General features: G+C 37.0%; 1 protein-coding gene across 4 annotated transcripts in view; it reads right to left on the reverse strand.

The window, feature by feature from the left end:
* Positions 1-4982: 4982 nt before the first annotated feature.
* LOC119595889 (cytochrome P450 2L1-like) overlaps positions 4983-15000 on the reverse strand; it is a 15336-nt gene continuing 5318 nt past the window's right edge. For 2 of the 4 annotated variants that reach the window (XM_037945100.1, XM_037945103.1), the window contains exons 2-11: positions 8816-8915; positions 8628-8718; positions 7854-7987; positions 7457-7675; positions 6910-7103; positions 6520-6631; positions 6107-6287; positions 5893-6010; positions 5637-5781; positions 4983-5529 (exon numbers count right to left, since the gene is read on the reverse strand). In XM_037945100.1, the coding sequence (XP_037801028.1) occupies positions 5345-5529; positions 5637-5781; positions 5893-6010; positions 6107-6287; positions 6520-6631; positions 6910-7103; positions 7457-7675; positions 7854-7987; positions 8628-8718; positions 8816-8897 (1461 nt within the window). In that variant the 5' untranslated portion in view covers positions 8898-8915 and the 3' untranslated portion in view covers positions 4983-5344. Of the gene's footprint in view, positions 5530-5636; positions 5782-5892; positions 6011-6106; positions 6288-6519; positions 6632-6909; positions 7104-7456; positions 7676-7853; positions 7988-8627; positions 8719-8815; positions 8916-11153; positions 11287-14610; positions 14730-15000 lie in introns of those variants that run through there. The other 2 variants (XM_037945101.1, XM_037945102.1) reach the window with 2 other exon arrangements.

The following is a 15000-nucleotide window of genomic DNA, read 5'->3' on the forward strand; positions in this document are numbered from 1 at the left end:
GAGCGGCAATTAAATATTTTCGAAAATATGATTGCAAATCGAAGTAGACATATATATATATAATATATATATATATATATATATATATATATATATATATATATATATATATATATATTGCTGTGAGCTCTTTATTTATTTCTTTTACTGTCTGTTAAGAGACGAACTAAAAATATCGACTAAAAGAACTTGTGACTGGAGGAGCTTTTGCAGAAAGGTACTAATTACTGAAAAAATATGTGGCATTGCTACTGATGTAGAAAGTGATGAGTCATTTTCGGAAAACGCAAGTATGACGTCGGCAGATTAATTGAGAGCCATTGGGTCTTCGGTGGGATGTCGGAATTGAAAAAAAAAAAAAAAAAAAAAAAATACTGTGCCATCTAGGGATTTCAGACAGTCTCCTGGAAACAATGGCCGATAACTACCTCAATAAAGAAGTGTTTCAGCACCTGAAAGTGAACACTCCCACAACTTTGTCCATCCTATTGACACCATCGAACACACGTGGTGGGGAGCGAAGGCAAACGTATAAACGTGCGCTCTTAGGGAGGAGGAAGCATCACTTCTTGGGCACTTAATGAATGTTAACGACAATAACGAACATCCTGGATTCAAACCAGCGTCGCTTCCTCCTTGTCGATGTTGATTTGTATTCACCGCAATAAGGTTTGTCCTCGTATTATTATAATTTTTTCTTTTTACATTGGATGGTCCTTTTTGGTAAACTTAACTTGCACTACCTATTGATTCAATCTAAAAATCTAAATATGTTGCGTAAAATTTGGCGGGGTGCTTGCTAACCAAATAAATAACTGGAAAGTTTATATATATATATATATATATATATATATATATATATATAATATATATATATATGTATATACACACACCACACACATATATATATATATATATATATATATATATATATATATATATATATATATATATACATATATGTAGATATATGTAATATATACATACACACATATATACACATATATATGAAAAAATATATATATTGTGTGTGGCACGATTTGGTCTATATGTTGTTTCTTTCTACGTAGCATCCGAACCTCGCATATATTATTAATTTTAAAGTAGAACTGGAATATTTAGAAATGAAATACTTATTTGTATAATATTGTATCATCTTTAAAGATGATATGGATTATGAAATTCTAAATTTTCTTTAAAGGACATAATGCTGAAATGTAAATGTTAATCCTGGGATGAATTATAAATAGGAATCTAATCATTATGACAATATATTGCGCATCTCGTCTTTTTTTTGTGCCACAGAGGGACAGAGGGAAGCATGTGTCGCTTTTGCAAGGTAGATGTGAAGTATACAGAACATGTTTGCTGGTATTTATACACGATCTTGTTTGTAGTGTACCAAAGTAACTTAGATATTCGTATAATATATATATATATATATATATATATATATATATATATATATATATATATATATTTTATTTTTTTTTTTTTTAAAGAAAACCTAAAACGTTGTAATAACGATATTACAGTGGACAACAGGAAAGGTGGCTGGTGACGATCTGGCTCCTTGTGATTTCGCCTTAGAAAACCGGAGTGTTACGAAGTGAGTTTCAAATAGATTAGCCATTATAAGGACAGCAAATTGGTTGTATATCATAAATGTAATATATGAGTAGTATAGTTGTAAAAACAATTGTACTTGTATTTTGATAAAATAAGAAAATATAAAAAAATGCGGTCCACCAACTGCATCAATGAATTATAATTTGTGTTAATATGAGATGAATATAAAGGAATATATTTTATTTCTATAAAATCAGTGATCTGTTATTTTCAGAACAGTAGGAAACAATGCTGTAAATGTAGGAGTAATTGTGAAGAAAAAAAAAAAAATATGTTATATACATACATACATACATACATATATATATATATATATATATATTATTTTAAATTATATATTATATTATATATATATATATATATATATATGAATTACTGTACTTTAGGAATTATTTCCTTAAAATAGGCCTATATGAGGTGTAGGATGTGTTATTTACATTTATATAATATTTCAGGATGAAATAAATATTACAACAACTCAAGAGGTTTTCTTTGCGAACCAAATATAAATGGCTCACTTAAATTTTGTTTTACCGTAAACCGACTCATATCGCTACCTTATTTTTTCGAACCCCCTTTATTTATTTAGAAATCGATTGTATCGTCAGTGTTCCTTGGGCCATGTGCAACTTTTTTTTCTTTTTTCATCTGCGAAATCGAAGATTAAAGGCAGTGCCAGTAATTTATTAAAAATTCCATTAGTATTTAAAAGTGTTGGAATTGATCTTGTTCTATCCGAACATGTTACGTAAATAATTGGTCACGTACATTGCGGCCAATTGCGCTTCGGTTACTTTGATATTCAAGGTATTTCTTCTAAGGAATGTCGTAAATCTTGTATAGGGGAAACTGGCAAAGCCTTGGGAAAAGAATGAATAAGCATAAAAGTGATATTAAGAATTGAATCTAATACTTGTTTTCTTCACTTGATAAAGGCCATTACCTTGACTGGAAAGACGTTAAATCAATTCATAAATCTCCGAATTCATATGAAATATAAATATAAGAAGTTCTGATGATTAAAAAATCATCTAATTTGTGTTAACCAATGGGGTTTGGATGACCTTACATCGTCTGTAGTTAGCAAAGCCTTCCCGAGACCCTTTGGCTTTGACCCTCCTCCCGGGACTTGATTCAGTTCTTGCTTTTGCAGTCTTTGTGCAATGATAAACCATTCCGGATTCAATTTCGTCTAATTATGTATATATATATATGCATATACATAAGTATATATGTATACATACATACATACATATATATATAATATATATATATATATATATATATATATATATATATATATATACACACACACACACACATATACACACCCACACGCACGTATGTATGCATGTGTGTGTTTGTATATCAGGTATCTATATACCCATGGATAGGATTTAGATTTCTGAATCAATGCCACTGAGTACTCATGGAAAATGTGCGTAAAACCCTAGTATAGTAGATTAGTTATATCTATGAAGATAAAAAGTTCCTAGTTGCTTAAGTGTTTTGCTGGGTCTGCTTTAGTACTGCTCATTTTGCACCATGTACCTGGAGTGGCAGAGATTCCATATAGGATTTATTTTTTTGCATCACTTTCACCGAACGCCCAAGGGGAATGTGCGTAAAGCCTCGCTATCAGTACTCCACCATGCCTAGGCAGGTAACTGGTAAGATCATTGTTGAACAATTTTTGTTGGGTCGCGTGGTACAGTTGGTTTAGTACAACTCGTTATGGGTTATGTACCTGGTACCTTAGCCCTATATAGGTGCATATCATTGTTTATGTCTACATATGTTCCTGGTTTATTTCTTTAATTATGGAAACCCACATAAATTTCAGTATATCTCTGTTTTCAGCATAACAGAGCAGTATTTGTGCGTTATGACTTTAATCACTACGTTTTTCATTTGTCAGTTACACGAATCCTTTTTCACTTTGGCGTAGAAAATTCTTATTGAAACATGGGCTTTCCTTCATTCGAAGTCCCCCCCTCTGTTTGTTTACAATGAGGGGAAAAATAAAATTATTTATTTATTTGAAGAAAAAAAAAGCAAAAATCCCATCTTCTAGCCATGTTTTATACGCTGTGAAAAATAACGAAAAATAGTATAGAAAAGAGACACTTTTAACGTACAGTAGGAAGATCTCTTGTCCTGGGTAAGACAATAAACTGCACCCTGGGGTTCCCTTGAACAAGGATAGCACCCTATTAGCTCCCTATACCAGGGTTGCGGTGAAACTGTCGGCAGCAGGGCAGTGAATATCTGGTGAAAACACCTTCAGTTCTACTGATTACTGGTTTCATCAAATAATATGTTTGGCGTATTACAGTGTAACTGTTTTAAAAGCGGCAGAGATAGTTCCTCCTAGTTAGTTGGAGACTGCGAGTTGAGAAGGAGCCTGGGGGATTCCACTCAACTTTTATTTTCTCCTGACAAACCTCTACACCAATGATTAAATACAGAAACGATAATTCATACCACATCGCCCGTCGCGTGGGTTATCAAGGGGCGCGTTAGTCAGTGGGCAACCAGGCTGACAATGTTAAACATGCATCTGGAAGACAAAGAAGATAAGAAAACATGTCCAATTAAGAAACACATTAAAAATCGGAATGTGGAACGTAAGGAAAATGAAAGAGATGGGTAAATTACATATGGTCTGTAACGAAATGGATAGATACAACATTCAAATACTAGGAATAAGTGAGACCAATTGGAAAAGTAATGGAAGTTTCAAAACTAAAGAAAACAAGACAGTTCTTTTTTCTGGAAAAGAAGAAGGAAATTATAGTCACGGAGTTGCTATGATTCTCACGAAAAAAAAAACTGCAAATGCACTAATTTGGTACAGCCCAATAAATGATCGCATTTTAAAAGTCAGAATACAAGCAAAACCTCATAATATTAGTATTATACAATGCTACGCACCAACCAATATTGCAAGTGATGAAGAAATGGAATTTTTTTATAACTCTCTCCAAGATACTTTAGACAATCCCTAACAGAGATGTAAAAATAATAATGGGAGACCTCAACGCCAAAGTAGGAAAAAATAATCTAAAAAATTACACCTGTGGAAAATTCGGCCTTGGAGATATAAATGAAAGAGGTAAAGATTTTATTGAATTCTGTAGTACAAATAATTTAGTTATAGCCAATACATTGTTCCAACACCACCCAAGACACTTGTACACGTGGTTTTCACCAGACAAAAGAACACGCAACCAAACTGACTACATTGTCCTTGTTTTGTACACAGGTACTAAACCCAATGATTTAAACAATACGTTATTTGGCTAAACATCGGATATATTGTTCTTAAACAAAGGTGAATTTATAAGCAAGCACATTTTGGTCAATCTAATTTCTATTGACCAGCTCTTAATATTGATTTAACAACAAGAATATTTTAGACTTTATAATCAATCACAAAACTTCCCTGAGCTTTCTCTTCCCTCTTGGTTTACATTTAGATGATACTACCGACAAAACGACAGAAATCATGACAAAAACGATAATATTAAAAGGCAATAATAACTTCAGAAGTAAAAACAACAACAGGATGACAATAAGAATGAGCATACTATTTTTGGATCATATAATGATAATATATAATGCCTTATACGATATAACATGAACATGTAGGTACTGGAGAAACTGAAGATCGAAAAATCAAAATTTGCTCTCAAAGTGCAAGACGACTAGGTTATCATTCCCTGATGCTGATGACAATATTTTGCTCTTTTGGCATACGTGAAGCAGGTTGTTTGGGGTTGGCTTCTAGGTCGACCTCGACGCCCGCTGGAGGGGAGAAAGTGAAGTTCTGCAGAAGGGCTGCCGTGAATATGTATAGTTCCATCCTTGACAGAGCCTCTCCAAGACAGCTCCTTCGTCCTGCGTTAGAAAATTTCTGATTATTATCGCCTTTTGCGTTTCATTAAAGGGTATCATGATTATAGTCGCCATAGGGTATGAGCTTGACGCAGGAGGATTTGGCTTACCTGAACCAAATGGCATGAGTCCCTCCTTTGGCGTTTTGACTTTTCCTTCTTGGTCGAGGAACCGCTCGGGTCGGAACTCCTGCGGTTCTTCCCAGTAGCGTGAGTCCATGTGGCATATTCCCGAGCACCCGAACACCCACGACCCCTGAGGTACAGTGCATTTCAGTTATGGGTTTATTACCTGGCGTCTGTAGTATTTTCTTTATGCATTTAGGAAAGAAAGACGGGTAAGAAGACGGATGAGGCAGATACTTGCCTTCGGAATGAAGTAGCCTCCCAAGTAAGTATCAGTCTGAGCTGCGCGTTGGACTCCGCTGTGAATCATGGACGATGAGCGAAGAACCTCCTGGATCGTCGCTTCGAGTAACGGCAGCCTGAGAAGGGGACATTGCCACATCAGTCAAGTCCTAAACATGTTATCAGGCTCTGATACTCAGCAGATGGTTCGCTGGCAAGACAGGTGAACGTACCGACTCTTGTGCTGGTATGAGGGCAAGGTGTCGCGCGGGACAACCTCGTCGATCTGCTGTTGGACGCGGCGCTGCACTTCGGGGAACCTGGCCATGTAGAGGATGATCCAGCGCAGGGTGTTGGCCGTCGTGTCAAAGCCCGCGGCGAACAGGTCGAAGATGATCCTCATCAGATCCAGCTCTGCCGGGAGTACATTTGGCCTTCTGTTACCATATTCACTGCTAATACATAGCCTATTTGTCATCGAAAGTGTTAAAGGAAAATAATGATAACAGACAAGAGTTATAATAGCACACAATTATAAAAAAAACATTTTTTTCTATGGTTTAAATAGATTTCTATGATCATTTATCGAAACGTTTTCTTTTACATTTATCTAGCAAATAAGCAGAAATAAAAAACAAAAACTCACCACCGAAGTACTCAGCAATTTCGCTCTTTTCGTCTATGGCTATCAAATATTCATCGATGACGTCACGCGGGTTGGCCGGGTCGAGGGTGGCTCTGTGAGAATCTATCGTGTCCTGAGGGAAGCCGGGCACGTTTCCAGTAACGTATGCTTTACATGAGATTAACACATACACCTATCCATCCCACATAGATGCGTATAAACACTTTTTATTAGTATGCAAATACACACACACACACACACACATATCCACGCGTCATCAATAAAATATACCAGATGGTAACATTCATCATTCCACCCTAGGAATTATTTAACGGACTTCAAACGAAGAAAAGAAAAAAATAAGGAGAATGAAAGAAAAAAAATGAAGGTATCCACACCACGCCCGTTTACCTTCAATAAAGTCACTATGCTGTCTTTGACCTTCCTCATGATGCCTGTCAGTAATTTTTCCTTCACGAATTCTGGCAGCAGTTTCCTCAGCCAAGGGATGAACTCAATCAACAAGACCTTGGAGGACGCGTCGATGGACCTCAAGATGGCGATGGGGTTGAGCACTTCTTTGTCGTGGAGATCGTAGCGCTTGTCTGTGTAATGATGATAATGAAAATAACACTACAATTGTAATGATGATGATAACAATGAGAACAACAACTATAACTGTGATGATGGTGACGATGATGATAATAACACTAATAATAATAATAATGACAATAATAATTAGTAGTATTATCCTCATTATCATTGTTATCACAGCAATAACAACAATATCAATAAAAATAATGAATAATAGAAATAATAATAAAAGACGAAAATTAATAAAGCATTGAATAATAAGACGAATCATAGTAATAATACTAATAATAATGATTGATAATAATAGGCTAAAAATACTGTTCACTAGTTCAGAGAATTTTAATCTTTCGGGGATGCGACATACTTGCGACCATCTGCCAAATGATGTTCAAGACGGCAATATTGAGCGACTCCGGCGTGTGACAAGGCGTTCCTGCGTTGGATTTGAAGTCCTTGACCAGCGCTCTAGCCTCCTCCAGGATGCTCTCCTCCAGGTAGGTCTTTCCCATCCCGAGATCGCGAAGGTTGCGCAGCAGGAACCTCCGAGCGTTCTGCCATCGCTTGCCGTTGCTCATTACGACACCTGCGTAATGCACATTATTGCAAGCTGTGTACTACCTGATGCAGTAGGCGTGTGTGTGCCTCTCTCTCTCCTCTCTGTTTGTGTGTGTACGCAATATACGTTGCATATATATTCACAAATACCAAATGTGATACATTAACTGCACATTCCATATACAATACACAGAATATCTACAGACCCGCTTCTTGTCCATCAGTCAGAAAGTGCACCATTTCTAATTGGGGACGATCAGCAAATTCAGCCTTTGCCAACGCTTCCTTGATAAGTTTGTTGTTGCAAAGGAATATAAACTTGTGCGGCCCTAGTTCCGCCCTGAAAAGTAGATTTTCATGTATATGTATATATGTATACATATATATAAACACATTGTATATTTAGCATATGTTTTTCTGTATTCATTCATTTATGCATATTTTCAGGTACTAAAGCTGCATCAGATGACTTCGTCAGAAGTACCCTTAAGAAGACTAACAACCACACTAATAACTTATGCGTTCATTGCGACAAATGAAGAAAAAGGTATGAATGAGAATCTCTCTAGTATTGTGAAGATATCCATTTTCATTTACTTTTTTATACAACAGAACAAGTTTTATATGATGTTCATTTTCTCAAAGATTACGAAAGATAGGGCCTTAAATCGCTGTCCCTTTTACAACATGGATATACAAAAGCTCAACATATATGTAAAAGATGCACTGCTATATATGAAAAACGGGAAAGGGAAGTTATAGGGTGAGAACTCGCACTCTTTCATACTAGTACTACTGAAGGTTGCTTTACATGACCTCAGAACTTGCAGTATACTGAATGAGATTTCAGGTCAGCAACTTGTATGATTTTCACATGACTCCTTACTCATTGTTTAGATATTCGTATTTCTCCCGGCATTTTAAAGAACGCTTGGGCAAAAGAATCTAGTATGAAAAGTGGAGAGAAAAAAGAAACTTACTTAAATATATCACCATATATTTTGTGCATCTTCTGCACATGCTCGACATTGAAGACAGGCCTGGAGCCAAGGTATGGTATGACCATCGGGCCTGAAATGTGTTTTGTAATAATTTTTCAGTAAAGGAAAATGTTATTGTTTAATGTATTGCCATCTCCATGCTCAAAGCCTGAACTATACAGCCTTACCTGGTGGCATTCCCCGAGGTCTGGAAATCCAATAGTGAAGCAGAATCGCTCCCACCACGAATAGCAGGACCTCTACAATCATTGTGGCGATCTGCAATGCCTGCAATACAAAATTTCCAAATACATATGTATTCATAAACGTCTGATTAAAACTAATCTATACATACAAACACACGCACAGATGCATACACGCAAACGCACGCATACACACACACACACGCGTCATATAATGCATATATCGGGTTAAAGTCAGAGCTGGTTCAAATTTCAATGGAGGTAGGGGAAACGCTCGTAAAGAAAACATGCATGCCGAGCCGCGGGATGAGGCTGTCGGGTGGCCAGTTCCTTTCCGGCCGAGCTTTGGCTCCGGCATGCCAGCTCTCACTCACAGCTGAGAGGGGCGTCCAAGCACGAGTCCTGGACGCAGCGATGCCAAAGCTATGGTAAGCCCTAAACCAGTGGTCCCAATTTTCCAGGTTGCGCCCCTTGGCTTCAAGGTGGATTCCTTGCCCCCCCCCCCCCCCCCCTGACGGACATGCGAACACACCTTTTTTTTGTTATGCTTCAAATTGAAAAGAACATGATTAAACACAAAGGTGCATTACACAAATAAAACCGAACTCAGTAAACCAATGCAGTTTTAGCTGCCGGCCCTCTACCGATCGGTGAATTTGGAAAAGGACGTCACCAACACTTCTCAGGACGATACTAGATTCGTTCGATTTCTATTGTTTTAGTCCAGTTGATTCTGTGGTTCGTTTCCATCGGAAATGGCTAGAATGTCTTCCATGTAAGAATGGCCCACTCTTGATATCATTGAAATTTTCTCTCCAAATTTGTCTATATTTTATTGTTTCTCTTTGCTTATAACCTAATTATTACACGTTTGAAGCTGTTTATCGCCCATCAATTTTCGCTTGCATTACGAGTTTGCCGAAAAAAACATGCAGCTGCGCCATCATACCAAAAAGGTATAAGATTTGGAATGTACAAGGCTCGTCTCATTCTTTTTCCCTAACCAGGGGATGTGGCCCTGGGGCGGTATCCACGAAAGTTCTCAGACAGTTTTGAGGCGATTCTGAGACTAAAATTTGAGACTGTCTCAAAAGTGTCTCAGGCCAGCGCCCTGCCACATATAAAAATATCAGCAAATAAATAGATAAAATTAATACTTTATATACTCAAAATAGCGTATATAAGGTTTCATTGTTTATTATACTCATCAAGTCACGGACACGTTCATTTTAAACAAAATCTGACATTCGATTGCTACATCGTTCATTTGCTCTTACCAGTTTATATCAGGTTCAAAAATACCTTCAAATGTATCCAGATGTGTTTTTTCTAAGCTAATGTGTTAGTGTTACACATATAAAAACATATCTACAGGAAACAAACATGATTAATGTAAGTAAATGACCTTTGCTGAAGCGCCGGGCCGTGACATCGCCTTCTGTTATTTTAAAGTTTTCTTTAGCCTAGGTAGGCATAAATCAGACGAGCCAATATTATATATATATATATATTATATATATATATATATATATATATATAATATATATATATATAATATGTGTGTGTGTGTGTGTGTGTGTGTGGTGTGTGTGTCTAAAAACTAACGAGTAGAGTAAAATAAAAATAATACCAAAGGCCAAACTGTTTCATCTTGCCCATTATGTGGGGCAAGATGAGACAGGAACAAAAGTTCTTTTGATCCACTTACATCCAAAATCTATCCTAGATTACAAAAAAAGAAAAAAAAATTAATCACATGCCATGAAACACTGCTTTTTGTTCCTTTATGCAAGTTTAATATTTAATAACTAAATTTTCCAAGCAAACCTGGCATAACAAACATTACTAAAATAACATGAGAACTCCTTTATTTAAGATTTAAACTATTTAATCAAAACTGGAAATATCAACTTGAAGTTTTATACAGAAGTCATACATAAAATTAGAAGTTGTTAGTGATGAAACAGCAAGCTTTATGGAACCACAAGTAACATTTGCTACATTGTATCCAGTCATCTCCTGGAAGGGTTTCCATGCCACTATTTGTACTTTCTTTAAACATTCAAATACGCACTGTGTTTACAGCATCTTAGGCCATTACTGCAAATCCAAGAAGTCGCGTCTTGCCCCAAAACAAATACAAGAAATTAATTCATAATAACAACAAAACGGAAATTTGACCTTGTCATTGATAGCTTTCTTTGATATTGACATGTACTGGAGGTTTACTTTAATACATTATATTGCTTAAGCAACTGATTTTTTTTTTCCGTGACCGTTTCGATTAAGAATGGCGGCGAGCAATAACATAAATCAACTCCACCTTGATAAAAGCGTTCTTTTCTTCGCAACAGCTGTCTTCCTTCCTTCGCAGTCAAGAGTCAACGACAAACGATTATTCAAACAACGTGTTTTGAATAGTTTTGAAGTTCTCTAAAGCTAAAACGAGGCTTTTTCCTCGTAAAAGACCCCAAGGTCTCGTCTTGCCCCGAATTACGCTACACCTATATCTATTATGTACATATATGTATACATCTTATATATATATATATATATATATATATATATATATATATATATAGACAGATATACAATGTATGTATGTATATATATATATATATATATATATATATATATATATATATATAATATAGACAATATACAATGTATATATATAGATATATAATAGACATGGATATGTATTTAATATATAATATACAAATATATATGTATATATTCACACAAATATGTATGCGCATATACAAATATGGACCACTAATTTGGAAAACTGTCCCGAGTCTATTCTCAGGACTTACGACAATCTTCGACCTGTCTTCAAATTTGAGACAGAATGGAGAAAAATATTTTCAGTTGAAAATATTTTGCAACAGATTTGAATCACATCTCAGCTGTAGAGAATATGTTGACAGTGTTAACACACACACACACACACACACACACACACACACACACACACACACACACACACACACACACACACACACACACACACATATTTATATATATATATATATATATATATATATATATATATATATATATATATGAGTGAGAGAGAGGGAGATTTGACTCGTCTGATTTATGCGTATCTAGGCCAATAAAAACTTTAGAATAGGTCCGCCACAAGCGAGGGCCTCCACGCTTTGGCAGAGGGTTTCCCATTAATTTTCATATTTATCTCGTGGTACCTAGGCCTTTATACATGTTACTCATGCACAATATATGTTTTACCCCAAGCAAAAAATATCTTTATGAATTTGAAGGTATTTATTAATCATAATTGTTAGCAGAAGGCGATGTCATGGCCCGGCGCTTCAGCAAAGGTCATTTCACTTTCATTAATCATGTTTGTTTCCCGTAAATATAAATTCATATGTGTAAAGCTAGCACATTAGATTAGAAAAACACATCTACATACATCTGAACTGAAATAACCTGATGAGTGCAAATGAACGATGTAGGCACTCAAACGGCGATGTGCCACGTGGCCACTTATATTATTTGATGTATGTCATGTTTTATTTAAAATGAACGTGTCCATTACTGCATTAGTATAATAAACACTTAAGCCTGATATACGCTATTTTGAGTAATATAAAAGTATTAATTTTATCTATTTATTTGCTGATATTTTAAAAGTGGCAGCGCGCCGGCCTGAGACACTTTTGAGAGTTCAACTTTTAGTCTCAGAATCGTCTCAAACAGAACTTTCGTGGATACCGACCCTTTAACCTAACCTATTATTTTTCCTGGATCCCGTCCTTGCCTATTCTTTTCCATAGCCAGGGGCTATGACCCTGGACCCCCAGGATTAGAATATTCTTAATAATCCTTACTAAGAAGTAAGGTTGTGGCTACATTTACGTATTGCAATGCGATGTCTGTTGACTAGTTTTACGGGAGTTTCGGCCGCGCGTGCGCAATGTGAAATTCTCCAACTCGAACTCTGTAATTACGGTACCGATTAAGTCACTATACTGTCTAATGCAGAGGGCTGTGCCCCCTGTGACCCTCCTCCTGAGGGCTGACTCCCCCGAACCATGCACAGGAAAACAAAGAATCCTCCACGTATTCACGGCAGGAGAGCGTCGGACAGTCTCAGCAACGGGCGCTCCCGGCGCTCCCACATGTCGGTTGTACGCACGAGAATTCAATACTGTGCACGCGCACTACCGTAAATATAGTCACTTCCAAGAAATAACCTGTGACACAACTATGCAGAAGATGGGCCTGGTTGAGGGCCGTTGATATCAACGCTGACATCGGAGTGGCTTGCGGGAGCAGGAGCGACGGCTGATGTTGCTCAGAGTGAGGAGGGTAAAGGCAGGCAATCTCAATGAGGAAATTGTGAAATCTATAGTGAAAGTTGTTGTGAATAGACAGCGGGAGAGGTATTGCGGTCTTCTGAATCCGTAATTTCCTTCGAGAGTTAATCACTCGGTGGGCGTAACCCTCCTTGTCGAGCCCAAGAAAGGTTCCCAACCGTCCGTACAGAGGTGGTTCCTAGAAGAATATAGTTCTTTATAAGCGGGACCAGAGTTTCCTTATTTCCGTTAGGAGACTGGGAAGGCATAGGGGGAATGAGGAAACACCTTTTCAACTCCCTCTCTATGCCTCCAATCACCCAGACGTTACTCAGTTCCTGTCCACGCTCGTATTTCCGCTTTCCGAAGCAAGACTCGTCAGTCTCGACCACGTTGTTTTTCTTCCCCTATCGGGTCTAGATTAGAGAGGCAGTTCACCGTTACTTCGGAGCAAAACTCCTCCAGTCAACGCCGGTTCGCTCTGCCCACCGAGATTCTCAAAAATGGTATTATGGTTCGACCTTTCTGTAGGCAGTGATTTATAAAACATGAAATCTCAGAGGGAGGGACATGGGCTCCCTGAGAAATGCTCCTTTGAAGTCACTGACGGAGAAAGAACACTGCTTACTCCGTTTCGTTTTTTAAAATCTTTTTGCCAATGGTTGCAAAACCACCTATCATTTCTTAGTGCAAGGTAAATTGTACACCTTACAAAGCACATCAGAGAGTAGCAATCCGTGCTCACGTAATAGTTTCAGGCAGCCTTGCCGCCTTCAAAAGGCCATGACGAAACTATTTTTATTATTGAATTTCATAGCTTTTGCTTTGGTTAATTCACTGGCTGTTTCCTCGTGCCTTGTTTCACCACAGGCTTTTAAATTAACCGCCAAATAATTGGCCAATCAAATCGTGGCACTGGCCGTGACGTCACAAGTAAGATAACAGGAACTATACGCGCACGAGATCCGTGCATGAGCAGTGGAGAAATTAGTCAGTTGTTTTTAATTATTTTGAAAAATATAGCTTCGTTGTTATTAATTTGCGAGGGAAGTTTATTTAATGAAAAGTGATCAATAATTAAAACACTTCAAGGCTGTTTCTTTGTTAATGTTAATTTCCAATAACGATCTTTATGTAGATGTAAAGTCAAACGCGAATGTTGTTACTGTTAGTGTCATTGCATGCTCATTGAGAGCAGTGAAATACGATATTTGTGAAAGCACAATAACCACACCGTAGAGCACTGACACTATGTATAAATAGTTATGTAGCAGAGTTACGGGTACTCCCAACGTTTTCTTTGATGGTTAACGACAACAGAACACAATAACAACTCATTCAACAATAAACCTAGTTAAAAGAACAAAGAATTAAATAAATAAAGAATAAATTACACAGGCGCGCACACGTGGTATGAACGACATTCACAATGTAAAATCTAAGTAGAGTACTAACCTACAAGACACAAGGGACGCAATACAATTCTCGGTGTTTCTTCCTCAACGTTCCGTAGAGGCCTGTCTCTCTTCCCTCGGCCCTCGTCACCCAGACCATGATGGCGTTTCCGCTGTTGCCTATGTTTACAATTTATTTTATTTTTTTTTTTTTATTTATGCATTACGTGTATTTATATGGATTAAGTATTAGTAGGTATGTGTGTGTGTGTGTGAGAGAGAGAGAGAGAGAGAGAGAGAGAGAGAGAGAGAGAGAGAGAGAGAGAGAGAGAGAGAGAGAGAGAGAGAGAGAGAGAGAGAGAGAGAGAGAGAGAATTATAAATGAAATCATTAACAAAAATAATGCATTCGTAATTATCATACCTACAGCATCACGGAAGTATAATCAAGC

The sequence above is a fragment of the Penaeus monodon genome, chromosome 36 (assembly GCF_015228065.2).
Source record: "Penaeus monodon isolate SGIC_2016 chromosome 36, NSTDA_Pmon_1, whole genome shotgun sequence".
Taxonomy (NCBI): Eukaryota; Metazoa; Arthropoda; class Malacostraca; order Decapoda; family Penaeidae; genus Penaeus; species Penaeus monodon.